The sequence below is a fragment of the Rhinopithecus bieti genome, unplaced genomic scaffold (genome assembly GCF_001698545.2).
Source record: "Rhinopithecus bieti isolate Rb0 unplaced genomic scaffold, ASM169854v2 scaffold_1017, whole genome shotgun sequence".
In the NCBI taxonomy this organism is placed as follows: Eukaryota; Metazoa; Chordata; class Mammalia; order Primates; family Cercopithecidae; genus Rhinopithecus; species Rhinopithecus bieti.
In genome coordinates, this window is record NW_016803657.1 from 2257748 (window position 1) to 2284650 (window position 26903).

The following is a 26903-nucleotide window of genomic DNA, read 5'->3' on the forward strand; positions in this document are numbered from 1 at the left end:
CGGGACCCAGAGTGGAGGGGATGGGGGAGGAGGTGACACCGGGACCCAGAGTGGAGGGGATGGGGGAGGAGGTGACACCGGGACCCAGAGTGGAGGGGATGGGGGAGGAGGTGACACCGGGACCCAGAGTGGAGAGGGTGGGGGAGGAGGTGACACCAGGACCCAGAGTGGAGGAGATGAGGGAGGAGGTGACACTGGGACCCAGAGTGGAGAGGGCAGGGGAGGAGGTGACACCAGGACCCAGAGTGGAGGGAATGGGGAGGAGGTGACATCGGGACCCATAGTGGAAGGGATGGGGGAGGAGGTGACACCGGGACCCAGAGTGGAGAGGGCAGGGGAGGAGGTGACACGGTGAAACCAGGAGCCGGTGTGTGAACTGGAAGAGGGGCTGTGAGTAGCATGAGATTTGGGGCTGGGGAAAGCGGTGGGTGCAGTCAGGAACCCGCCCATCCCATACCTCCCGCAGAAGTGGCTCTGCCCTCAGCACTGCTGACCGCTGGGCAGGCCTGGGTTGCCAGGGTCTCTCTGTAATCAGCCCTGCCCCGTCTGCTGGGGGCTCAGCCCCATTCCCTGCAGCCCCCCATCAGGCCCTGGTGTCTGGATGCCGGGCACAACGGGGCCACCTCCTGGGATGAGCCCAGGCCCCAGGACGATGCCCGGCTGGGATGCTGGCCGCATCCTCCTCTGTCTTCTCTATTTCCTGGGCTGGGCTTTTTTTAAACTCAAAGCAAAGCCAGCAGGAGATGACTCTGTGGCCTGGCAGCCGAGTCCAGGGTTGACCCGCCAATGCCGCCCTCCAGCCTTCCCCCTCCACACTTCCTCTGAGGTTGGGCAGTCCCCGGGACCTTTGGCACCTGCCTCAGTTTCCGTCTTTGGGGGAGATAGGAGCACCCCACTCCCTGACACAAAGTTCTTCCCCAGAGGCCCAGTCTAGGGGCCCAGCCTGTGGGTTCCAGCTCAGGACAGAGCACACCAGGGAGAAGAGAAACCAGCTCTTTCCCCGCCTGTGCGGGCCGGGCCTGAGCTCGTGCCCCTCGCGGGGAGGTGGGACCCCTGAGTCATTTCCTGTGCTATCAGCTCCGGAACAGAGTGGGCCTGCTCAGGTTCCCAGAAACACGGCGCGATGGGGGACAGAGTCTGCGGCTGCCACAGAAACAAATGAGAAAATGCCCTCCCCGGAATAGCCTGGCCTGGACAGAGGCACAGCCACCGGAGGACAAACCCCTAAATAGCTCGTGCCGGGCAGCGGGGGGTGGCGTTGCCTGCACAGCAGAGCGCGGAGGCCGCCTCCCAGGGCAGGTGGGCAAGGAGAAGGGCGGGCAGGCATCCCAGACCCAGAGACAACTCAGCCAGCCTGGGAAGCAGTGACCGTCTCAGGTATCACAGACCCTCAAAGCACCCTGCACCGTGTGGGCATCTGGGCCGTGTGCACAAAGGCCATAAAGAGACGGTCTCAGGAGAGGTTATCACCACGAGCCGCAGAGGGTCCTTCGAGGGAGGCGTGGGACATGTCTGCGGACGCCCACTGGGAAGTGACATTTAGCAGAAGGAGAAGCAGGAGCTAACGGGGTTCCCGGCAGAGCAGGGGCCACACACCAAGGCCCTGGGGCTGCCAGTGCAGGCAGATTCCAGGAACCGAGGGAGGATGGTGTCACTGAGGTCCTCCCCGCTGACTGCGTCAGGGGCTCGGGCCTGATTCAAAGGGAAACAAACTCCTAGAGGTGCTTTCCCAGAGGCCGCGCCATCCGCTCGGCACTGGCAAGGTCAGGCTGCTGTCGGGGGGGAGCCCAGCGGGGGATGAGGGGACCTCAAAGCTTCACACCAGAGCACCCGGGTTCTAAACCAGGCGGTGGACGAGATGGGAGCCAGAGGCTCTGGGCAAGATCGGCTGTAGGGCCAGGGGTGATGCCGGCATCCCGGCCTGGCCATGGGGCACGAGACAGGGTCTCCAGAGGAGGGGACGCTTCTCCTTCCAAAACAGTGGGAGCATCTCATAAAAGGATGGGTCCCTCTGCTCTTGAGACAAGTGTGGGAAGATGACACAGTGAGACCCAACTCATGGCTTGGATGTTCTGAGTGGGGAGCCGAACACAGGTGGAAAAGGCAGCCGCTGTTTGACCGAGATGTCATCGGTCCTATGGGGTCTGTAAGCACACCACTCTCCCACCCACTTTGAGACGTTAACATCCCACGTGGTGGGTGAGCCTGGTGTATTCACCGGCCTCAGATCTGGAGATGGTGCTGAGTCAAACAGCACCACCCTGGCCAGCACCCAGCAGTCCCAACCCTGGGGGCAAGCAGAAGACAGCAGCCTTGGAAGACCTGGGGCCGCTGCCGCCACCTACCAGCATCACCCTCGCTTCCCTCTGCACTTCTGATATTCCCATATTCTCTTCTAAGATACAGCAATTACATTTCTGGATTAAAACCCTAGAAATATGGCACTCAGCGCAGTGTTTGTTGGGGGCCTGGTGCTGCACAGAGGGGCAAGTCTTCACACAGGACACGCAAAGACGCACTATTTTCCAAAAACAGCGATACTCACATCCACTTCCCCTTGATCAATGACATAGAAGTTGTCTCCTTCATTCCCTGTAACAAAAGAAGAAAGTCAACAGATACAAAGTACATGGAGACATAGAAGTTACCCTTTCTCTTGCAAACAACTATTGCAACACTGTTGCATAGACCCTCCCCAGGCAACATCCTGGGTGCCATCAATTCTTTTTTAATGACAAGATTATGGAAACATTGAGATAACTCGTTAAAGAGCCTGTTATAAAGTTTCATTAGTGAATTTTCTGTAAACAATGAGAGGTGTTTTTGTTTTTTTGTTGTGTTTTCTTTTTTTTTTTTTTTTGAGATGGAGTCAGGCTAGAGTGCAGTGGCACAATCTTGGCTCACTGCAACCTCCGCCTCCCAGGTTCAAGCGATTCTCCTGCTCAGCCTCTGGAGTAGCTGGGATTACAGGCGTGCCACCACGCCCAGCTAATTTTTTTGTATTTTTAGTAGAGATGGGGTTTCACCATGTTGGCCAGGCTGGTCTCGAACTCCTGACCTCAGGTGATCCACCTGCCTTGGCCTCCCAAAGTGCTGGGATTACAGGCGTGAGCCACTGCACCCAGCCTAACAATGAGAGTTTTATACATGTATGTGTGTGTGTGTGTGTAATTCTATTATATTACTTTAGTTTTATACATACATGTATATATTTTATTTTATATTTACTTAGTTTATACATACATGTATCTATTTTATACATACACATGTATATATGTGTATACATGTACACATGCATGTGTGCACATATACATGCATATATGTACACATATGTGCATATTATATGTGTGTATGTATGTATAAGTATATATATACTTTTACATTTTGAGACAGAGTATTACTCTATCACCCAGGCTGGAGTTCAATGGCGCAAACTCAGCTCACTGTAACCTCCGCCTCCCAGGTTCAGGGGACTCTCCTGCCTCAGCCTCTGGAGTAGCTGGCATTACAGGCACCCGCCACCATGCCTAGCTAATTTTTATTTTTAGTAGAGACAGGTTTTCATCAAGTTGGTCAGGCTGGCCTCGAACCCCTGACCTCAGGTGATCCGCCTGCCTTAGCCTCCCAAAGTGCTGGGATTACAGGCGTGGGCCATCACGCCTGGCCTTATACTATTTTTTTTTTAAAGTGCATAGTCCATTTTCCCCCTCTGGGCTTTGGCTCAGAGGAGCAGGCAGAACGTACCTTGCTGTATAACGGTCTCCCCAGCGATGTGAGTGACAGGGAACATGGCATCGAATATGTCACTGAAAAGCAAAACACGCTAAATTAGGGCTGCAGGCAGCGTGGGGACATTTAAACCCTTCCTCCCCTCACTTCACAAAAATCACTTCACAGTCATCAGGGAAAATGAGAAAATCCATGAGAGTTCAAAGAAGAAAACCGAAATCCTTCATGACCCGAGGGCCGGAGATGGCACTGCGAACCCCAGGCATGCAGCCTCCCAGTCCCATTTCTGTTCTGTGCACAGACGCAGTTTGCTGTTTTGGTTTTTACAGAAATGGGGTNCTCTATCACCCAGGCTGGAGTTCAATGGCGCAAACTCAGCTCACTGTAACCTCCGCCTCCCAGGTTCAGGGGACTCTCCTGCCTCAGCCTCTGGAGTAGCTGGCATTACAGGCACCCGCCACCATGCCTAGCTAATTTTATTTTAGTAGAGACAGGTTTTCATCAAGTTGGTCAGGCTGGCCTCGAACCCCTGACCTCAGGTGATCCGCCTGCCTTAGCCTCCCAAAGTGCTGGGATTACAGGCGTGGGCCATCACGCCTGGCCTTATACTATTTTTTTTTTAAAGTGCATAGTCCATTTTCCCCTCTGGGCTTTGGCTCAGAGGAGCAGGCAGAACGTACCTTGCTGTATAACGGTCTCCCCAGCGATGTGAGTGACAGGGAACATGGCATCGAATATGTCACTGAAAAGCAAAACACGCTAAATTAGGGCTGCAGGCAGCGTGGGGACATTTAAACCCTTCCTCCCCTCACTTCACAAAATCACTTCACAGTCATCAGGGAAAATGAGAAAATCCATGAGAGTTCAAAGAAGAAAACCGAAATCCTTCATGACCCGAGGGCCGGAGATGGCACTGCGAACCCCAGGCATGCAGCCTCCCAGTCCCATTTCTGTTCTGTGCACAGACGCAGTTTGCTGTTTTGGTTTTTACAGAAATGGGGTCACACCATACGTGCATTTTGAACTCCATTTAGAAAAACAAAAGTAACAATAGATTGTGAACATTCTCCCGCCAGTAAATACAACTCTACTAGAATACAACCAGCAATCTGCATTTTTTTCCTTTCAGGGAGAACACTTTCAGTCGAAGGAGAATCCTGGGACCCTTGACACAGAAGGGAGGTTCAGAGCCTCTCTGTGGAAAACACAGACCCTTCGTGACATGCAAACTCGAAGCTGGTGAGGCTGAGTCTTGGGGCTGTGCCAACCGGGCAGCCTGACTGTCCAGTGTTCCAAATCTGGATGTGAAATGGACCATGCAAACAGGACCCAAGGGGCATGGGGGAGCCAGCAGAGGTGCCCGGATAAAGTGGGGAAGCACCTGTCGGCCAGAAAGGTAGAGAGGCACCTGCCCCAGAACATGGTGCCAGCGTCCCACTCTTATTAACAGATGCAATAACCACCTTCAGAGACTGGACCCCTCAACGAGCACTTAGCCCACAATGTGATGCAGAGAAACCAGAGGCCCAGGCAGGGAGTGCACCCACGGGGACGCTCCGAGGGCAGCCTCCTGCCCACCCTGATGACTTAAAAAGGAGATTCTTGGAAACCTTTGCCAGCCCACAGGTGCACCCTGACTCACGGGGTGGGGGCTGAACCACCCAGGAAACAAATATAAAATCAAAGATCCAGACAGCCCTGACCCTCCTGGTTCCAGGGCCCATGAATAAGGCATTCTTAAAATAGTGGTTGTTTTCTCTCTATTTAAGAAATGCTTCTTTTTTGAGTCTTTGTTCCCAACTTCCCGGGCAACTCAGTTTCCTGTTTCCTCCGGGAGGGGGGCAGAACTGCAGGAGGGGTCAGTGGGTGGTAGGGCTGTAGGGAGGGCTGGGGGACCTCCACTGTCTTCCTACCTGGGGAGGGGTCAGTGGGTGGCAGGGCTGTAGGGAGGGCTGGGGCCTCCACTGTCCTCCCACCTGGGGAGGGGTCAGTGGGTGGCAGGGCTGGGGGAGAGCTGGGGGCCTCCACTGTCTGCCCACCTGGGTGGTGGGGCTTGGCCATGCTGCCCCAGCCCCAGTCCCAGGCACCTGGCCCCGGTGGGGACGTTTCCTGGCCACAGGCTCCCTGGTGCACATCTGTAGGATCCGTCCTGACACTGTGCTCTAAACTGCATTTCTTCAAAACCACAAAAGAATGGGTTCTCAGAATGAACAGATCTTTAAGAAATCATTTTACAATTCCTCCCTCTTTTAAAAAAAAAAAAAAAAAATTCAACTTATAATGGTAAAATATTCCATTAAATGCCATAAGTAATCAAACGGACACTGTGTACCCCCCACCACCCGGCTCAGGACCATGCTGCCTCCACGGCTCTCTCCTGGGAAGCTGTCCAGCATCACTGCTGGGGCCCAGGTGTGGAGGCCAAGTGCCGCCTCCAACACGCTTGCTCTGTGTCACCACTTCGCACACGGGCATCCGTGATCACACGTGTGCACCCGTGAAAAGCGTGCATTGCCAGGGGTGTCTGCATCACTGCATGTCACTGACATAAAGATACCCTTTCGCAATTCTATTCTCCCTCCTGACACTTATTTTCTGAAATGCACCTGGGTGAAAACAAATCCTGAAGCTTCTTTGCTCCTTTTACGCTGCCTAGTATTCTTTTCTTGGAAGAGACGGGGTCTCATTCTGCTGCCCAGGCTGGAGTATAGGGGTGCTGCCACAGTTCACTGCAGCCTCAAACTCCGGGGCTCACGGTGTCCTCTCACCGCAGCCTCCCGAGTAGCTGGGACTGTACAGGCACGTGCCGCCACACCTGCTTATTTTTTATTTTTTAATAGATGGGTCTTGCTATGTTGCCCAGGCTGGTCTCCAATTCCTGACCTCAAGCAATCCTCCTACCTCAGCCTCCCAAAGTGCTGGGATTACAGGGGTGAGCCGCTGCACCGCCCTACCTGGCATTCTCTATACGAACACCCTCATTCCTTCACCCGTTCCTGCCCAGATGGACATTTCCAGTGCTTCTGGTTCCTGCCATCACACGTTGGACCACGATGGACACCACAGAACTCCCCACGAAGAGGGGGCAGGTCAAAGAGGCTGCACCCCGATGATTCGAGGCTCACATTCCACTCACGTGCGTCTACCAGAGCCTGAACAAAGGCAGGGGTCAGCTGAAACCTTTCCTGGGAGGTTTCGATATCCAGACGGGGCTGTTCAGTCCTTAGTATCAATGAAAGTCAACTTTCCACATACCCAGGTACCTGGGCGTGGCCCCGTCCAGAGCAGCCCCTCCTGGAGCGCCTCTTAAAGGAGCCTCACTGGGTTGCTCTGTTGGCCACACAGGTGTCCCTCATCTCCCCAGGTGTGCGCCTGCAGAGAAGCCTAGTCCCCAGCTCTGTGATCAGCAGAGCCCAGAGAGCCCAGCCTCATTTACCAAAAAGGTCTGGGAGCCCCATTTTTCTTAAGAAACTTTAATGCCCGAATGTCGCCAGCTCATCTCTGACAAAGGCCTGAACACAGACGTCTCCAGGCAACAGCCCCGAGCTGCGGTCAGCCCTGCCCACACTGCCCACTGCACGGCTTCACCCTGCTTTTCCACCGTCTGCCCCTTTCACACAAAACCCCCATGCCTTCCTCTCTCTCAGCGTTTAATGGAATTAAAAGGCCCTGGCCTCTTCTGTCTGTAAAAAGAAAAACAGTTTTCTCTTCTAATCCAGCAATCACTCTGGAAGGTTAAGTGAAGCTGCTGGCTCAGATTTTAAATCGTCTCACATGGGGGTGCCCCCCCCCACCCCATCAACAAACACAGCTTAGCACGTCTGCATCAGGGGCTGTGCTGGGTTCCGGGGACACGGAAAGCCCCCCAGCACTCAGGCCTGGTAAGAGAAAGAAAAACACGAAGACATTCCAGCCAGCCCTTCCGGCGGGGGCTGAGGGCAGAGCCCCTGGTCTGTCTCTCGCTCCATCCTCACCCGCCCCTATGAGGTCAGCACTGCTGTTCTGTCCAGTTTCCAGATAAGGAAACAAGACACAAAGTAACTTCACCCAAGGTCAAGAAGCCAGGAAGAGGCGAAGTCAGGCTGAAGCCCGGATCATCAACGCTCCTCCACTGTCTGGCTTCCCTAGGTGCAGAGTCCTCCTCCGAGCAGAGCACATGCCTCCCTCTCACCCACCCCTCCCTCTCTCTGTCCCTCTCCCTCCCTCTCTCTGTCTCTGTCTCCATCCGTGCCCTGGACTGGTCTCTAAGCCGGGGGCTGAGGACTTGGGCATCTGGGATGGACACCACCAGATCTCTTTGGGCAGGAGCCCAGTAAGGAGGCCCTGCTGTTTGGGTCGAGGCTGGCCGGCGGTGCTCAGTCAGGACGATTTCCAGGAAACGGCCCGTTTTGGGTTCCAGTCCCACCTGGCCTGTGGCTCAGAGATCACAAATCTTTCGAAAGCCCCCACCTACACCACTCCCAATGCTGATGCCTCCCCCTCCTGCAACACCTCAGTTCCTGTACTTCTTACTCTGTGGATGGCTTCCGCCCCCACGGCTGACTCCCCGCCTCCCACAGCTGACTGAGCTCTGAGATGGAGACCACATGTTCACTGCAGGCTGCAGTGCCGAGCCCAGGTCTGACTCAGAAGGTCCTTAGCACAATATGGATGGTTGGATGGGTGGGTGGATGAAGGGACACATGGATGGACAGGTGGGTGAGCAGATGAATGGATGGATGGATGGATGGATGGATGGATGGATGGATGGACAGGTGGGTGGAGGAACAGGTGAGTGAGTGGGTGGCTGGATGGATGAATGCACAGGTGGGTAGATGAACAGGTGGGTGAGTAGATGAATAGATGGATGGATGGACAGGTAAGTGGATGAACAGGTAGGTGAGTGGATGAACAGGTGGGTGAGTGGATGGATGGATGGATGGATGGATGGATGGATGGATGGATGGACAGGTGGGTAGATGAACAGGTGGGTGAGTAGATGGATGGATGGATGATGGATGGATGGATGGATGGATGGATAGATGGACAGGTGGGTGGATGAACAGGTGGGTGAGTAGATGAACGGATGGATGGATGGATGGATGATGGATGAATGGATGGATGGATGAATGGATGGATGGATGGACAGGTAGGTGGACTGACAGATGAGGGATGGGTGGCAATAGAGGAGGGGAAGGAGGGAAAAGTGAATGAAAAAACAGATGCCTGGAAGGACAAATGGAAGGATGGCACTGTCTCTTTAAGGGCACTGCAACAAATACCAAAAGCTGTTGAAGCAGCCACCCTTGCGACCATCAATTCCACATTTAGGAACTTGAAGAAACAACTGGATGACTATGAAAAGATGTAAAAATATTGTAACAATATTCACTGAAGCACTATCAGCAATAGAGGTTTTAGTAAACAAATCACAGTCCTTCTCAACAACCTAACACTGTGTGGTCATTAAAAATGGTGCTGTAGATACATGTAACAAGGAATAAAGGTGTTCACACTGTTGCCAGTGAAAACAGGGTGTTGATGAAACTGTACAATTTAAAAACACAACCGTAAAGTAAAGAACCTAGAGGCTATGCATCGTAAGGCTAATAGCAACTGTGGGGTGGAGAGGGGGTGGGGTTGGGTCATTTTAACGTGTTTTTTTTTTCTTTTCTTCTTTTTTCTTTTTTTTGGATTACTTGTACTGACTTGTATTTGCTAATTTTCTATAATTGTAAATCTGTATAATTTTAAAAATGAGGCCATTCATCATTGGAGAAAACACTACATGCACTCCTTAAGGGCAGACTTAAGGCTCTTAACATTTTTAAAGTAACCAAAAGAGGCAAAATGTAGACTTTAAAACATGAAAATGTGCTTTTCTGCGTGTGGCACAGACTCCAAGCCCACAACGCCTGAGGAAGCGTACGGGATCGGAACCAGCAGCTCTGTTCACAGCCAAACTCGCCTTCAAAAGGCGAGGAGACAGCGCGCCAAGCTCAGCCCCCTGAAATCACACACGCGGGGTTGAACGTGAGTAACTCAGCCCGTCCTTCTGCTCTGTGAATCCGCTCCAATACCTGCAGAAACAGGTCCAGCTCCCACTACGAGGGCCCACTGACCGACATGGTGCACCGAGGCTGGCCTGGAAAACACCATCATCTCCTAGAAATGCCACTTCCTTCCTCCTCCAGCTGCTCTGGGCCTCCCGAGCCAAGACAAGCTCAGGTCGGGACTTGCACAGGAATGCTCACCTGAGAATGTCTCCAGAAGCCCCTCCCCAGCCTGCAGAGACCTCTCCCAGCCCCAGGACGGGGAGGCCTGCGGAGCCAAGTGGGTGCAGTGCCGTGAGGTCCCCACAGGGACAAGCAGGGCTGCCACCAAGCGGGTGGGAGACACCCAAGGACTCGTCCACCACCCGGGGAACCGGACTGTGAGGTTCAGGTCAGCATGGCAGGCAGGAGGTGTGGGGCCCACAGAGGGGATGGGAGCCAGGCCCAGACAGCAGACGCCTACAGACTCTGCACCCCTCGTGCCCGACCAGGACAGGCCAACGCAGGGCTGGGCACTTCTGCAGACTCACAGGAAGCCTCTGTCCATAGTCCGGCTACAACTGCCCAACCTCAGCCACTCAGGACTATCTGCACACAAAACACTCAGCAGTATATATGACAGGATGTGCAGAATGACAAATTCAACCTGTCTCATCAACTCCGAGATGGTGGAACACGGCGAAGACCCGGGTCTTCTGACAAAAGGCTGGGTTGAATGCCTTCCACCCAAGGGAATGCCCCATTTACATCCTCTCCTCTGAACTTCACCGCCACGGGCCCTGTTGCTGCCTCACTTCACAGAAAGGAAGCTGAGGCTTAGGAAGCTGATGAGGGCTGGATGTGGTGGCTGGCTCATGCCTGTCATCCCAGCACTTTGGGAGGCCGGGCACCGCAAGGAGGTGAAAGGATCACTGGGCCCAGAAGTTTGAGACCAGCCTGGGCAACATAACAAGACCCTGTCTCTATAAAAAGTAAAATAATTGGTTGGGCATGGTGGCTCACGCCTGTAATCCCAGCACTTCGGGAGGCTGAGACAGGTGGATCACTTGAGGTCAGGAGTTCGAGACCAGCCTGACCAACAGAGGCAGGAGAATCACTTGAACCTGGGAGGTAGAGGTTACAGTGAGCTGAGATCACGCCACTGCACTCCAGCATGGGCAACAGAGCAAGACTCCGTCTCAAAAAAAAAGAAGAAAAGAAAAAAAAAAGTAAAAAATGTAGCTGGGCATGGTAGCATGCACCTGTGATTCCAGCTACTCAGGAGGCTGAGGCAGAAGGATCACGTGAGCCTAGGAGATTGAGGCTGCAGGGAGCTGAGATTGCACCACTGCACTCCAGCCTGGGCAACAGAGTGAGACCCTGTCTCTAAAAACAAAAAGAAAGAAGGAGAGAGAGAGGCAGAAAGAGAGAGTGAGACAGAGAGAAGAAGAGAGAGAGAGAGAAAGAGGGAGAGGGAGGGAGGGAAAGGGAGAGAGAAAAAGGAAGAGAGAAATAAAAAGGAAGAGAGAAAGGCAGAAAAAGGGAGAGACAAAGGAGAGAGAAAGAAAAAAGAAAGAAAGAAAAAGAAACAGAGAAAGAGAAAGAAAGAAAGAGAGGAAGGAAGGAAGGAAGGAAGGAAGGAAGGAAGGAAGGAAGGAAGGGGAGAGAGAGAAAAAAAGAGACAGGAAGCAAGCAAGCAGCTGAGGCTGAGGCTGAGGCCAGGCAGGGGCTGTGTTCTCACCATTGACAAGACCCACCCAGGCCCAGCCCTGCACGCAGAACACACTGGGTGGGTCTTGGCCCCTTTTGGCTGCAGGTACAGGCCCTGTCTGGTGTAGTGAGTCCTCGCCACAGGTCCTGGCCCCTTGTGCTGGAGGCAGCCCCCCTGGCTCTCACTGGCAAAACGAGGTCTCCCCGGACAGACTCTCAGGGCCTGGAGAGGTCAGAGATCTCCATCAACCACAGATGGAGGGCCTTCCTTCCCGTTCCACCTGCCCAGGGTCACGCTTCCACCTCTGGCCAAACGCAGCCACTACCTGTGCCCCCCAGGCCTCCCTGGCTCACTTTGTCCTCACTGATCCGGGGGACCAGGGGACCAGCTGGGAAACAGTGACGTAGCCCAGGGTCTCTCTGGGGCCGTGTCCTGCCAGCCGGCAGGACTCATCTGAGCTAGGCAGGCCTGGCCTCCTCAGGCTGCGGTCCCAGGAGCACGCTCTACCCAGTTCTGCTGTGGCAGCCATCGCACAGCGGCTCCTCACTGGCCACCAGACCCCAGTGCCACGCGCCACCTTGGCTGAGGGTCCGTCTGCCTCCCTCCCTGCTGACAGCTACAACTTCAGAGCCCAGCGTTTTCCCTCCACACCCAGCTCTAAGGTGTGGTTCCCAGTCCTGCCTGCGGCATCGATGTTTTCAAAGACACATTCAGGACAAGATCGGCCCTTGAGGCCAAAAGCCACCCATGAATCTCCACCTCATGTATTTTTGGGAGAAAAAAGTGCAAATGGGGTGAAGCGCCTCGGGCCCTTTACTCCTCGCCCAATAAAAACAGCCAAGTGCTCATCCCGGGTAATTTAAACAACAAGGAATAGTTGGGGTTTTCTTGTTTATTTTAAAATCTAAACCCAACCACCCAAGCGCCTTTTATTCATATATTTATTTTTTGAGACAGAGTCTCACCCTGTCAACCAGGCTGGAGTATAACGGCACAATCGGCTCACTGCAACCTCCGCCTCCCAGGTTCAAGCGATTCTCCTGCCTCAGCCTCCCGAGTAGCTGGGATGACAGGCGCACGCTGCCATGACCAGCTAATTTTGTATTTTCAGTAGAGATGGGGTTTCAACATGTTGGCCAGGCTAGTCTCGAACTCCTGACTTCGTGATCTGCCCACCTGGGCCTCCCAAAGTTCTGGGATTACAGGCATGAGCCACTGTGCCGGACCACGTGCCATTTTTTTTTTTTTTAAAGACCGAGTCTCACTCTGCCACCCAGGCTGGAGTGCAGTGGTGCCATCACAGCTCACTGCAGCTTCGACCTTCTGGACTCAAGTAATCCTCCTGCCTCAGCCTCCCGAGGAGATGGGACCATCCGCCCAAACCACCACCCCCAACTAACCAAGTGCCATTTTAAAAGCAAGCTAATATTTGGTGTGCAAATAAATGTGTTGGGCACAACCTATTGGTCAGTCACTTGCTCAGACCACACTAATATCAGGCCAGCTGGTCGAGTCCCACTCAGCCCTGTAGGAAAGAACAGTCACACTGGGTGATGGGTCTTGTCACCGACTGTCACCCTGGTCCATTCCAGATGCTCTCCCGGCCCCAGCTTTCCATCAGCTTCCCCCATCCTGGCAGGAGGCAGAGCCTGGGCCTGTGAACCCAAGGGGTGGCAACAGGCACTAGGTCCCTCCCAGAGCAGAGCCCAGGGTGTGGCAGGTCAAATAGAAAGCAAACCCCTCCTGGGTCCCGCGTAGCGCTCACCCAGGTGGAACTCGCAGCCTCTCTCTGGGCAAAGGGATGTATGGGGAAGCCTAGACGCCCTGCCCCTGCACAGACACCCCCAGTTTCTCTTAAAACATGGACTTGAGCTGTGTTCACTTTCCCCAAACCAGGAGGGCTCCAGGGAAGCAGAGGCCCCACCCACTTTCCCCCACCCTCCTCCTGGGACCCCTCACCACCCCCACCCAACCCAGGACCAGTGAAGGCTCCTCCCCACCAGCGGTAAGTGCAGGAGTGAGGGTGGGAGAGGTAGAGGCAGGGCAAGGTCCAGCAACACAGCCCGCAGACCCATATCCCTGCACTCAGCCACCTGCTCAGCTCACAGGTGGCCACGACACTCAGATTGGGTCCTGCTGGGGCCACGGCGCAGCAAACCCCGCTGTTCCCGACAGGGCCACAGACCATGCATTTGGCAACACTTGTGTTTTGTGGGACATCCTATTCAGCATCTTTTCTTTAAACCTCAGATCCAAATATGGAGCCCTCAGTTCATGACGTTCTGTGATCTGTTCTTGTTTTATCTATACATTTATTCCTGTCTTCCCACCGCCCTCTCAGTCCGTGGGCAATTGCTATAAGATATTTGAGGTCTCCCCTTTCGTTTGTATGTTTTCTCTTAAAACACAGAATCATAAGCTATGTGCATTTAACCAAAAAATGGTATCCTGTTGCAGATTTCATGCTGTTTCTTCTTTTTCTTCATGGAGTCCACATACCCTAGATCTACCCATGTCACCACATTGCCTGACACTTTGGGGCTGCGGCTTTGAACTGCGGTTTTGTTTGCATTTACATTTCCCTGATCTCTAAGCTCTGAGCTGCTCTTCAAGGGCTTCTTCTCTGGTTGTGTTTCCTCTTCTGTAAACTTCCTGTTCATATCCTGTGCCCATCTTGATAGAAGTGTTGGTACCTTCTTTCCCGCTGATTTGCAGAAATTCCTTGTGTGTTTTTGATACTGGTTGCTTATTGGGTTTAGATATTGCAACTATTTTCTTACACGTAGTGACCTGTTAACTTTTCCATGATGTTCTTTAATTAAGTAGATGTCTTTCATCTGATATAACCTCTTTTTTGCTTTATGGTTTGTGCTTTGTGGGTTTTGTTTAAGAAAGTATTTTCCCACAACCAACTAATGAAATACTCTCCGACATGTCTGCCTGGGCTGCCATCACAGAGCGCCACAGACTGGCAGCAAGACCCTGTCTCAGAAAAAAATGAGGTCCTACTGGAGTAGGGTTGGCCCTAACTCAATATGATTGGTCTCCTTATAAAAAGAGGAGACTTGGACACACACATGGAGAACACGGTATCTATGCAGAGTGAAGAGTCAGATGAAAGCACAGCAGGAAGGCAACACGGCACCTACAAGTCAAGGAGAGGCCAGGTCAGATCCCCACAAACAGCCCTCAGGGGGAACCAGCCCTGCCCACATCTTGAGCTTGGACTTCTGGTCTCCAGAAGCATGAGACGCTAGATCACTGTTAAGGCCAAATTTGTCATTCTGTTATGGCAGCCCTAGAACCTAATACAGTGTTTTACACATAGTTGCTCATTTTATTCTCACAACAACTTTGTGGCATATATGATCATTACTCCCCTTATCCTCACATACAGGTGGGAGCAAGACGGAAGCACAGAGAGGTTAAGGAACCCACCCAAGGTCACACAGCTAAGGAATGGTGGTGCTGGGATTCAAAACCAGGTGATCTGGCTCCAGAGTCCTTGTCTTAACCACTGTACTAAACTGACTCTTGCATCTATTAAATATCGAGCTCCCATATGTGCCTGCACCTCCTCTCAGCTCTCTGTCCCATGCCATTGTTCTGCCGTCCCTTCCTGCAGGGCACCTGGCTCCATTTATGACCAGGGCTTCCTGCTGAGCCTCAGCTCTTGGTAGGAGAAGTCCCTCTTCTTTGTGCTTCTGTTTCAAAGATGACTTCGCTATTTGCAAATTTTATTCTTTCCTTTCCTTTCTCTTTTTGTTGTTTTTGGTTTTGTTGTTGTTTGTTTTTTAGAGACAGGGTCTCACTCTGTCACCCAGGCTAGAGTGCAGTGGTGGGATCATAGCTTACTGTAGCCTCGAACTCTTGCACTCAAGTGATCCTCCGGCCTCAGCCTCCTGAGTACCTGGGCCTACGGGCACGTGTCACCATGCCCAGCTACTTTTCTTTTTTTTAGAGATAGGGTGTCTCTGTGTTGCCCAGGCTGGTCTCAAACTCCTGGGCTCAAGCAATCCTCCTACCTCGGCCTCCCAAAGTGCTGGGATTACAGGCATAAGCCACCACACCCGGCTCATTCACATTTCCAAATGTGTTTACCACCTCACAACATTCCAGCTGCAATTTCAAGTGGGGCTGCTTTGAAGGTAGAGATTAATGTGAGGGAGAAATGACATCATCACATTGAGTCATTCCACCCAAGAATACAGACCCCCTCTCCCTATTCAGATCGTGTTTTATGTCCTTATAGAGGTTTAAAACTTTCTCCCTAGAGTCTCATGTAATCTGTATCAAGCACATTCCCGTCTTCAGTGGCTGTTGCCCTTGTGAATGGCATCCTTTCAAATTCTATTCTCCAGTTACTTCTTGCCTATGTCTTCTCTCATTCCCTGTACCCACCCAGCCCCTTGGGCTCTTTATTTTTTTTCTCTCTTTCTTTCTGTTGAGACAGATTTAATATCTTCATTGTGATGGGAAGGAATCCACTTTTTTATTTTCTATAAGTTGACAAAGAAAAATTGTGTATATTTATGTATGGATCCCTTGGGCTTCTTAATGATGATTTCTGTAAGTTGATCTTGCACCAAACCTGCTGAACATTCATAAGAATGTAAGAGTTGTTCTGTGTATTCGACTCTGGTTTCCATAGACATGATCAAATTTGTCTTCTCTCTTCCCTTTCAATTCTGACTCCTCTTATTTTTCTTTCTTTATAGCATTGCCAGGACCTCTCAAGCACAGTTAAACCATGAACACCATTAGAGCCTCAATGTGGTTCCTCCCTTAAAGAGCATGTAGACAAAGATTCTCCATTAGGATGTTTGCTCTGTGTTGGGTATGTATGACCCTTACCAAGTTAAGAAGTGACCCTATTCTTAGTTTGCTAAGAATTTATGCAATAGTTGTTGAGCTTTGTCAAAACCTTTTCCAACACCTATGTGACATGTCATATCCTCTTTCTCTATAATCTACTAATACGGTGATTTATATGGAGTATTCTGAGGTTGAACCATCCTTGAATTCTAGATAAACTCCACCTGATCAAGTACAGTTCATATAATGATCAAGCAGCTTCCTCTTGTTTTCTATTTTCTGTAGCAATTTGAGAAGTAAGAACAGACAGTTTGCTGATATTTGAAGGAACTCAACCAGGGGAACCATCAGAAAGAACCCTTTGGGAGGAAAGGTCTTTGGTTATCATTTCAACTTACTTAATGCTTCTAGATCTCTTCAGGTTTTCTATTTTCTTCACATGCCAATGTTGATGCTATTTTCAAAACCATCTCCCAACATTTAAAATAAAGGAAATTCATAAAATCCAAATTTTGGCTTTCCTTTGAAAAAAGAAAATAAAAAGAAAAGTCTGGCAACACAGGGACCTTGTAATCCCAAAGCAAGAATTTAGCTCACCCTCACTTTAGAAGGAGCATGACCCTCTCCAATCTGCCACAATTCCCAAGGACTCTACGTTTTCCACTTAATTCCTGAACCCCCAGGATCCCGGGTTTGCAACCCTTCCCTAAGGGGCTCACTATTGAGCAGGGGTGACAGATGCTTATGTGGGGTGATGTCACAGGGGGTGGAGTCATCCCCATGACAGATGCTTCCTGGCCGTCACCTCATCATATCTGGTACAAGTCCCAACCTTGCCTGGAGGGACCCAGGGGACTGAGTCTCTGAAGAGTTAACCCATCTGTAAATGGACACAGTAATATGCTCAGCTGCACTACATAAGGCTTGTGAAGCACCCGGCAGAATAAGGGGCTCCCACGTTCAGCAGCTGCTGTCATAGTTTCTGCTGGTTCCAAACCCCATGCAGCCGCTCCCCCAGTGCTGCTAGAAGGGTCACACATGTCCCAGAATCCCCCAGGAGTGATGCAAATGGAGCAGCCTGAGCCCCGATCTCAGCCAGTCTCATCACTGTTCTAGCTTTTTATTCCTTTTTATTGGCTTACATTGCTAATATATTGTGGAACTGCTGCAGCCAGAGGTGGCCTGACAGGTAAACACCTCCCTGCCCTCACCCATGCAAAGAAACCTGCTGAAGCAAACAGGTTCGGCCAGTTCTCAGGGCTGAGGCCACCTGAGACGGACAGCAGAAAGGGTGGGCGCCCACAGACCCTCAAAGCTGCACCTCAGACCTGGGCACCAGGTGCCTGCCAAGGTTGGGGATGCAGCCAGAAGTGCAGCGAGGTGGGGGGTTGCAGCAAGGCCTGCCCCCCGCTCCCCACCGCACCACACAGGGCCTCCCGTTCCCTCCTCCCGCTCCAACAATCTGCATTTCTGCATCTTAGAAATGTCCGCCTGAGGCTAAAAAAAAAAATAAAGAATTTTTGTGACTTTTAAACAAAAGCATCATGACATTGACCTGGGAGAACATGAATGTGCCAGGATTGTATCCAGTAATAAAGAAGGCAAACTGAGTTATTAGCACTTCCAACATTTCTGATCTTTAGTTTTTTTTAACTCTCTATTTTGAAAATCTTTGAACCTTCCTAGGGATAGAAGGGGGATGCCAGAGCCAGGACACGGGTTGTTACTCCCCCTCCCATCATGTCAAAGAGCAGAACACACAGAGGCACATATGCACCAACAGTAGGTCTGCAGAGAATGTACATATGTGTATTGACAAGGAGCAGACGGGAATGACGAGTGAAGAAAACAGAACATTTACAAAAAAGGACCTTGCTGAAGGCAGAACACTTGTTCCAGTGCATACTAATATGTTTTTCTGACTTCTCATGTTTTTCAACATAACACTATCCAGGGGGAAAGAGAGGCTTGCTGAGTCTTCATCCTCCTTTAGAAGTGGTTCTGAAATACCTAGACATGCTGCCCTCACTGGGGAAGAACCTCTCTCCATTGATGATTTAAACCTTAGGTCAACATTATTTAAGGAAATGAAGTGGCCTAAACCCCTGGGCAGACCCTGGGTGCTGGCATCATGGTCCTATCTCTTCTGTCCCCACCCACGACCCAGGGTTCCCATCTGCTGGGATCCCAGCACCCCAGACACAGCATCCTGGCTTGTGTTTAGCCTCTTCCACTGTTTAGGTGAAGGCTTGTTCCGTGTCTCTGTTGACTCCAAGTTTCCAAATAATTCTCTCTAAATAGCAATAAGTAAGTCCTGGCCGTCATGGAAAGCAGAGCTCCTGCTCCCAGCTGGGGCATCAACAGCACGGTGTTCACAAACCCCCAGGGACCCTCGGCCACACTCTTGACTATGGGTCTGGTTCCTAATCACAAATGTGTGGTAACAACAATTCTCTCCTTGGCCAAACTTTAGTCAGGTTCCAGAACCTTCTTCTAGGCCCATCTGTGCTTCCTTGTAAAATAATCCTGCCAAATCAGTTCAGCCAGAACTGATCACCCACCATGATCAATATCTGATCATCTTTGATATCTGATCATCCTCAGTGTCTGATCAGGCTCCTCACCCCCACCACCCCACAGGCGACGTCTGGTCACCCTGGCCTGTCTTCAACAAGAATCCTGTTGGGTCAGTGTAACCAGAACCACCCAACCCTTGGTATTTTCTCTCGCTTATTTTCCATCCAGTGCCACTTGGGTGGAAATTCTCATGTTCTCATCTCATATTCAGAGGCAAGCCCAAGCTCCTTCCTCCACTTCAAGACCCCACTGCAATGGTCCCTGTACCTAGTGCAATGGTCCAGAACGAAGTCTTCCAGAACGAAGTCTTCCGTACCATGCTTTAACACACGTCACTGAATAACATTTTCTTGGCATTGGAGAGAGAAGCACGTGAATGGCCAGGGTTCAGGGTTCGGAATGAATCTATGGAATTCCAGAAGGGAGGTACAAGCCAAGTGTCCACTCTACCCTGTGGATCTAGGGAAGGAGGTGGAGGATGGCAAATTCCTTCTATACATTCTTGGGCTTCCAATGAGAATCACCAATCCATGCCTCTGGCCATGGCGTCCAGTCCTGGATGTTCACAGTATCTCCAGATACCCAGGCCAGCCCTGAGCTTCTGAATCAGAATCCACTTTGGGTGGAGACCAGCACCTTCAGGTTTAGGTTGGCAAAAGCAAACTTTTACCTTAAAAATATGCATGCTGGCCAGGCACGGTGGCTCACGCCTGTAATCTCAGCACTTTGGGAGGCTAAGGCGAGCACATCACCTGAGGTCAGGAGTTTGAGACCAGCCTGGCCATCACAGGGAAACCCCATCTCTACTAAAAATACAAAAATTTGCCGGGTGTGGTGACATGTGCCTGTAATCCCAGCTATTCAGGAGACTGAGGCAGGAGAATCTCTTGAATTCGGGAGGTGGGGGTTGCACTGAGCGAGATCATGCCACTGCACTCCACTCTAGACAACAGAGGAAGACTCTATCTCAAAAAGAAAAAAAAAAGTGCATGCTCTTTCAATGGGTTTTTTTCCTCTAGCATTTCCTCTATAGAAGCAACTTTAAACATACATAAGATGTGGCTAGCAGGCTGTTTATCACAGAGCTGCTTGTAGCCATGAAGGTTTGAAATATGCAATAGTTGGTGATTGGTTAATTAAGTTACAGAATTGAATACAAGGAGGTATTTAAAAACAGTGATGTGGAGACACATCCACAGAGATTGGATGATGGTCACTATAGGTCTATTAAATTTAAAAATGGGTCATAAGGCAAAATCTGATTGAACTGCAAGGGAAACAGACAAATGCACCATTATAGTTTAAGACTTTAACGCCCCCTCAGCTAGTTATTGACAGATCCAACAGGCAGAAAATCAGTAATCTAGTTTGAAAAATTACACACAAGAAATAAAAAAAGAGAATCAGTAAGAACACAGATGAACTGAGTATCATCAGTTAACAGGATCTAATTGATATTTACAGACTTCATCAAACAAGAGCAGGCTACACATTCTTCTCAGGCTCACATGAAACATTTACCAAGAAAGAAAACATTCTGGGTCATAAAATATCCCTGAACAAATGTAAAAGAACAGAAATCACATAGTGCATGCTCTCACACCAGAAGGGAATTAAACTAGAAGTCAGTAGCAGAAAGATAGAGAGGAAATCCCAAAATATTTGGTGATTAAATAACATACTTCTAAATAACATATGGGTCAAACAAGAAGGCTCAAGAGAAGATGAAAAACAATTTGAATGAAATGAAAATGAAAATAGAGCTTATCATAAAGTGCAGGAGGTAGCAAAAGCAAAGTTTAGAAGGAAATCTATAGCACTGAAAGCATACATTAGGAAAAGATCCAAAATCAACAACCTAAGCTTCCATCTTGGGAAACTACAACAAGAAGAGGAAATTAAATCCAAAGCAACAAAAAGAAAAATAAGAATAAAATTAAGACAGAAATAAATGGAACTGAAAATGGGAAAATACTAAAGAAAATCAATGCAGCCAAAGCATCTCTAACTTCAGAAATAAGGGACATCACTACAGGTCCCATGGTTAAGGGGCATCACTACAGGTCCTATCGACAAGGGACATCACTACAGGTCCTATGGACAAGGGGCATCACTACAGGTCCTATGGACAAGGGGCATCACTACAGGTCCTATGGACATTAAAAATAAAGTAATACTATGAAAAACTCTATGAGACCAGGCACGGCGGCTCACGTCTGTAATCCTAGCACTTTGGAAGGCTGAGGCATGCAGATCACCTGAGGTCAGGAGTTTGAGACCAGTCTGACCAACATGGTGAAACCCCATCTCTAGTAAAAAATATAAAAAATTAGCCAGGCATAGTGGCAGGCACCTGTAATCCCAGCTACAGGGGAGGCTGAGGNTTAAAATAAAGTAATACTATGAAAACTCTATGAGACCAGGCACGGCGGCTCACGTCTGTAATCCTAGCACTTTGGAAGGCTGAGGCATGCAGATCACCTGAGGTCAGGAGTTTGAGACCAGTCTGACCAACATGGTGAAACCCCATCTCTAGTAAAAAATATAAAAAATTAGCCAGGCATAGTGGCAGGCACCTGTAATCCCAGCTACAGGGGAGGCTGAGGCAGAAGAATTGCTTGAACCTGGGAAGCAGAGGTAGCAGTGAGCCGCGATCATGCCATTGCATTCCAGACTGGATGACAAGAGTGAAATCCATCTCAAAAAAAAAAAGAAAAGAAAAGAAAAGAAAACTTTATGATTACACATTTGATAACTTAGATAAAATGGGCCAGTTCCTTGAAATACACAATCTACTAAAATTCACACAAGAAGCAATAGACAAACTGAACAAGTTTGTATCTATTAAAGAAGTTGAATCAGTGATTATTAACCTTCCAAAACAAAAAGCATCAACCCCAGGCTAGGCACAGCAGCTCACACCTGTAATCCCAGCACTTTTAGAGGCTGAGGGCAGGAAGATCACTTGATGCCAGGCATTCGAGAGCAACCTGGGCAACATAGAAATACCTCATCTCTATTAAAAATAAAAAAAAATTTAATCAGGCCTGGTAGTGCACACCTGTAGTCCCAGCTACGTGGGAGGCTGAGGCCAGAAAATCACTTGAGTCCAGGAGTTGGGAATTGCATTGAGCTATGATTGTTCCACTGCACTCCAGCCTGGATGACAGAGAGAGGCATTGTCTCTTAGAAACAAAAAATAAAAATAAAAACAAAAAAGCACTAAGCACAGATTTGTTCACTAGTTATTTCTATTATTTAGGAAGAAATAATACCAATTCTCTACAACAGCTTTCAGAAAACAGAAGCAGATGAAACACTTCCTAAATAATTCTATGAGGACAGCTTTAACACGAAAACAAAATAAAGACAGTACAAGAAAGAAAAAATATAGCGCAAACATCTCTCATGAACATAGATGCAAAATTTTCAACGAAGTATTCACAAATTGAATCTCACAATTTATAGAAAGAATTATATAACATGGACAAGTGGGATTTATTCCAGGTATACGAGGATGACAGAATGTTTGAAAAATCAATTACCAGCCGGGCATGGTGATGCATGCCTGTAATCCCAGCACTTCGGGAGGCTGAGGCGGGTGGATCACCTGAGGTCAGGAGTTTGAGACCAGCCTGGCTAACATGGTGAAACCCCATCTCTACTAAAAATACAAAAATTAGCCTGGCATGGTGGCACACGCCTATAATCCCAGCTACTCGGGAGGCTGAGGCAGGACAGTCACCTGAACCCAGGAGATGGAAGTTCCAGCGAGCTGAGATTGTACCACTGCACTCCAGCCTGGGTGACAGAGTGAGACTCCATCTCTAAAAATAAGTAAATAATCAATTAACATGATCCACCACATCTACAAGCTGAAGAAAGAAAACCATATGATCATACCAATAGATGCAGACAAAGCATTGACAAAATCTAATACCCATTTATGATTTAAAAAATTTTTTTAGCAAACTAGGATTATAGGGGAACATTATACTTAACAGTGAGAACTCAAGGCTTTCCTGCTAAGATCAGGAACAAAGTAAGGATGTCCTCTCTCACCACTCCTATTCAGTATCAATACCGGAAGTCCTAGCTAATGTAGTAAGACAAGAAAAGGAAATAAAAGGCATACAGATTGGGAAGAAAGAAATAAAACTGTCTTTCTTCACAGATGACATGATTGTTTATGTAGAAAATCCAAAAGAATCAACAAAAAACAAACCAAAAAAACCTCCTGAAACTTATAAGTAATTATAGCAAGTTTACAGGATACAAGGTTAATATACAAAAGCCAGTTGCCTTCCTATGGAAGCAATCAACAGTTAAAATTGGAAATGAAAACCACAACACTATTTATATTGGCACCGGAAAAGAGAAATAGTTAGAAAACTAACAGAATATACAAAAGATGTATATGAGGAAAACTACAAAACCACTCTGCTAAAGGAACCAAACATCTAAGTAAATGAGGAGATAGTCTATGTTCATGTATGGAAAGACTCAATATTGTCAAAATGTCAGTTCTTTCCAATTTCTCAACAGATTCAACACAATCCCAATCAAAATCCCAGAAAGTTATTTTGTGCACACCAACAAACTGATTCTAAAGCTTATACGGAAAGGCAAAAGACCTGGAATAACAATTACAATATTTTTTTAAAAAGACTTCTTCAAGATTTCCTATAAAGTTGTAGTCATCAAGACAGTGTGATACTGATGAAAAAATACACAAATAAATCAATATAACAGAACAGAGAGCCCAAAAGTAGAGCCACACAAATATAGTGAGCTGTTCTTTGACATAAGAGCAAAAGCAAACTAACAAAGAAAGGAAAGTCTCTTCAACAATGCTGGAACAACTGGATATCCACAGGAGAGGGGCAGATCTAGATACAGACCTTACAGAAAGCTAATTCAAAATGGATCTCAGACATAACTAAATACAATAAAACTTCTAGAAGACAACGTAGGAGAAAATCTTGATTACCTCAAGTTCAGTGACAACTACATTTATTTTTCATTTATTTTAGCGATGGATCGCACACAATATTGCCCAGGTTGGTCTCAAACGTCTGGGCTCAAGCAATCCTCCCACCTCGGCCTCCCAAAGTGCTGGGATTACAGGCATGAGCCACCACATCTGGCCTTGGGAACAACTTTTTAAATACAACATCAAAAGCACAATCTATGAAACAAACAAAAAAATAAGCACCATGTTTGCTGTAGAGCCTGCAGAACCATGAGCCAATCAGACCAATCTTATACATTACCCAGCCTCAGGTATTTCTTTATAGCCATGCAACTGACTAATACAGTGGTACACTCAGATTTCCCTAAATAAATATGCAGTTGCAGTAAATGGAAATTTACGCACCACAGTGTGGCCAGCATGGGGCATAGAGGGTGGCCTGGGAATCATGGTACATTTTATATATATATATGTTTGCCCATGGAGTAGACTGAAAAATGTAGTCTCTGATTTTTCTTATGATTGGCATGTATTACTTTCATAATTAGAAAAAAATTAATCTGGCCAGGCGCGGTGCCTCACACCTGTAATTCCAGCACTTTGGGAGGCCAAGGCAGGTGGATCATTTGAGGTCAGGAGCTCGAGACCAGCTTGACCAACACAGTGAAACCATGTCTCTAATAAAATTAAAAGAAAAAAATAGCTGGGTGTGGTGGTACACGACTGTAATCTCAGTTACTTGGGAGGCTGAGGCAGGAGAATCACTTGAACCCAGGAGGGGGAGGTTGCAGTGAGCCAAGATTGTGCCACTGCACTCCAAACTGGGTGACAGTGAGACTTCATTTCAAAAGAAAAAAAAAAAAAAAGAACAAGGAAAAGAAAAGAAAAAAATCTGATCTTGGAGAAAAAAAAAAAAAGGAAAGGTAAAGCAAACTTTTTATTTTTTAGAGACAGGGTCTCTGTCACCTAGGCTGGATTCCAGCGGCGTGATCATAGCTCACTGCAGCCTTGACCTCCTAGGCACAAGTGGTCCTCCCGCCTCAGCCTCTCAAGTAGCTGGGACTACAGGTGCAGCACCATGCTCAGCTCATTTTTTTTTAATTTATTTATTTATTGAGATGGAGCCTCACTCTGTCGCCAGGCTGGAGTACAGTGGCGCGATCTCGGCTCACTGCAACCTCCACCTCCCAGGTTCAAGCAATTCTCCTGCCTCAGTCTACCGAATAGCTGGGACTACAGGCACCCACCACCACGCCCAGCTAATTTTTGTATTTTTAGTAGAGATGAGGTTTCACCATGTTGGCTAGGACGGTCTCAATCTCCCGACCTAGTGATCCGCCCCCCTCGGCCTCCCAAAGCGCTGGGATTACAGGCGTTTTTATTTATTTGTAGAGATGGGGTCTCGTTACGTTGCCCAGGCTGGTCTGAAACTCCTGGGCTTAAGCAATCATCCCACCTCAGCCTCTCAAAGTGCTGGAATTCCAGGCATGAGCCACAGGATCTGGCCCCAAAAGATAACATTTTAATCAGCACTGGCAGAGGGCAGCGGTGGGAGCCAAGGGATCTGGGGTTCACTAAGAGCTCACGGCGGGTTTTGAGGGCTTCACTCTACCTGGAACTTTTACAACACCCGTTTTACAGACGGGACACTGAGGCCAAGACGAAGTCATGACTCCCCCACGCCCGAGAACGCGCAAACGATAGAGCCAGGTGCAGACCCAGGTGGTCAGACAGCAACGGCCAACCCTACCCGGCACTCTACATGGCTGACCCCCAATCCGTCAGGAGGGAAAGGCCAAATATCACACCATCCGGGGCACCCCCGTACTGAGCTTGACAGCAGAGGGCACTTCCAATTGTCCCTTCCTAAGGAGGGCACCGATACCCCCCAGGGTGGGCAGGGACTTGGGTGCTCTCCATCCAGAGCCCCCCGCCCAGCTCACGCCTGCCCTCCCTGGGCACTGGGGGAGGAGGTGAGCACCCACCACTCAGGCTTAGGCAGCCTGGAAGATCCAGGCCATGACCGCCAGCGCTAACTCCACTCGGCCCTCACCGGTATTTTCCGAGGTCCCGCTACGTATAGGCAGGTCTGTGCTGGGCGCCAGTCACCGGGAAACGGGGCACACACAGCCCCGGTCTCATAAAGGCACTGGGCAAAACAGGGGTGAACACCGAATGGGTGGGGCCCTTCTGACTGATAGTCACTCACTGAACAAACACAGGCCGAGGTCCCATCACAGGGGACAGCGGGAGGGGGAGTGGGACCGAAGGCCCCCCAGACTCATCTCCCCAAAGACCATGCGAAAGGGACCTGTACCGCCTCATAACCAGCAATCTGTGGCCATGCGGCTTCCGGGGCTCGGGCCACGTCAGGCACCCCTGGGGTGGCAAACAGGTTTTGCTATTTGCTCAACCAGACTCAGCGATGGGCTCTGTGGGCACCAGATCCGCCTCTGCATCCCACACGCCGGACCCAGCCCGGAGCTGGAAACCTCGTCAGAACCTCCCTGTGCCAAGCAAGTCAACATCTGGGACGTGGAGCCACGGGGAAGGGGAAAGAGGGCGCAAGGCGGGAGCCACCAACAGCCCAGGCGTGCTCAGGTCAGCAAAGAGCAGGCGGGGTCCCCTCCAGAGGCCTCTCTCCAGGCTGGATGCAGAATCTTTCTTCTCCAAGGATTTCATTCCTGGAGGAAGAAAAGAGCCCCAGCTGTCTGCCACCAAACTGGGTTGTGGGGCCGGAGCTACGCCCAGGCCCGTGTGAGAAACAGCAAAGGCCAGCAGGAGCTCGAAGGGACCAGTCGCTCACTCAGGCCCAGGAAAACCACACAGCTGGGGGGCTGTCGGGATTGAACCTGGGTCAGGCCAGCCAGGCGATGGCGGGCAAAGCAGGCCCACTCTCCAGACCTCAGTGTCTCAGGTGCACAGTGGAGCAACTCCGCCTGACCCGGGCAGAGTTGGCAGAGCCCACAGCCTTGTCCATTTCACCCCCCTGACCATCTCCCTCCCTCGCCTTTTCCAAGAAATCCTCTGAAATTCCTTGCCCACCCCCAAGTCAGGCCCAACGACCCCCCAAGTCAGGCTCAAGGAC

The 26903-nt window shown here is 49.7% G+C and overlaps 1 protein-coding gene and 1 long non-coding RNA gene across 5 annotated transcripts in view; one reads left to right on the forward strand and one right to left on the reverse strand.

The window, feature by feature from the left end:
- Positions 1-5492, forward strand: part of LOC108543550 (uncharacterized) — a 9172-nt gene extending 3680 nt beyond the window's left edge. The window contains exon 2 of the long non-coding RNA XR_001889607.1: positions 4859-5492. This is a non-coding gene — a long non-coding RNA (uncharacterized LOC108543550). The remainder of the gene's footprint in view (positions 1-4858) is intronic.
- The window catches only part of PRKAR1B (protein kinase cAMP-dependent type I regulatory subunit beta), a 182702-nt gene that overhangs the window by 57570 nt on the left and 98229 nt on the right, over positions 1-26903 (reverse strand). For all 4 annotated transcript variants that reach the window (XM_017894057.1, XM_017894049.1, XM_017894045.1 and 1 more), the window contains exons 5-6: positions 4410-4471; positions 2546-2592 (exon numbers count right to left, since the gene is read on the reverse strand). In XM_017894057.1, the coding sequence (XP_017749546.1) occupies positions 2546-2592; positions 4410-4471 (109 nt within the window). The remainder of the gene's footprint in view (positions 1-2545; positions 2593-4409; positions 4472-26903) is intronic.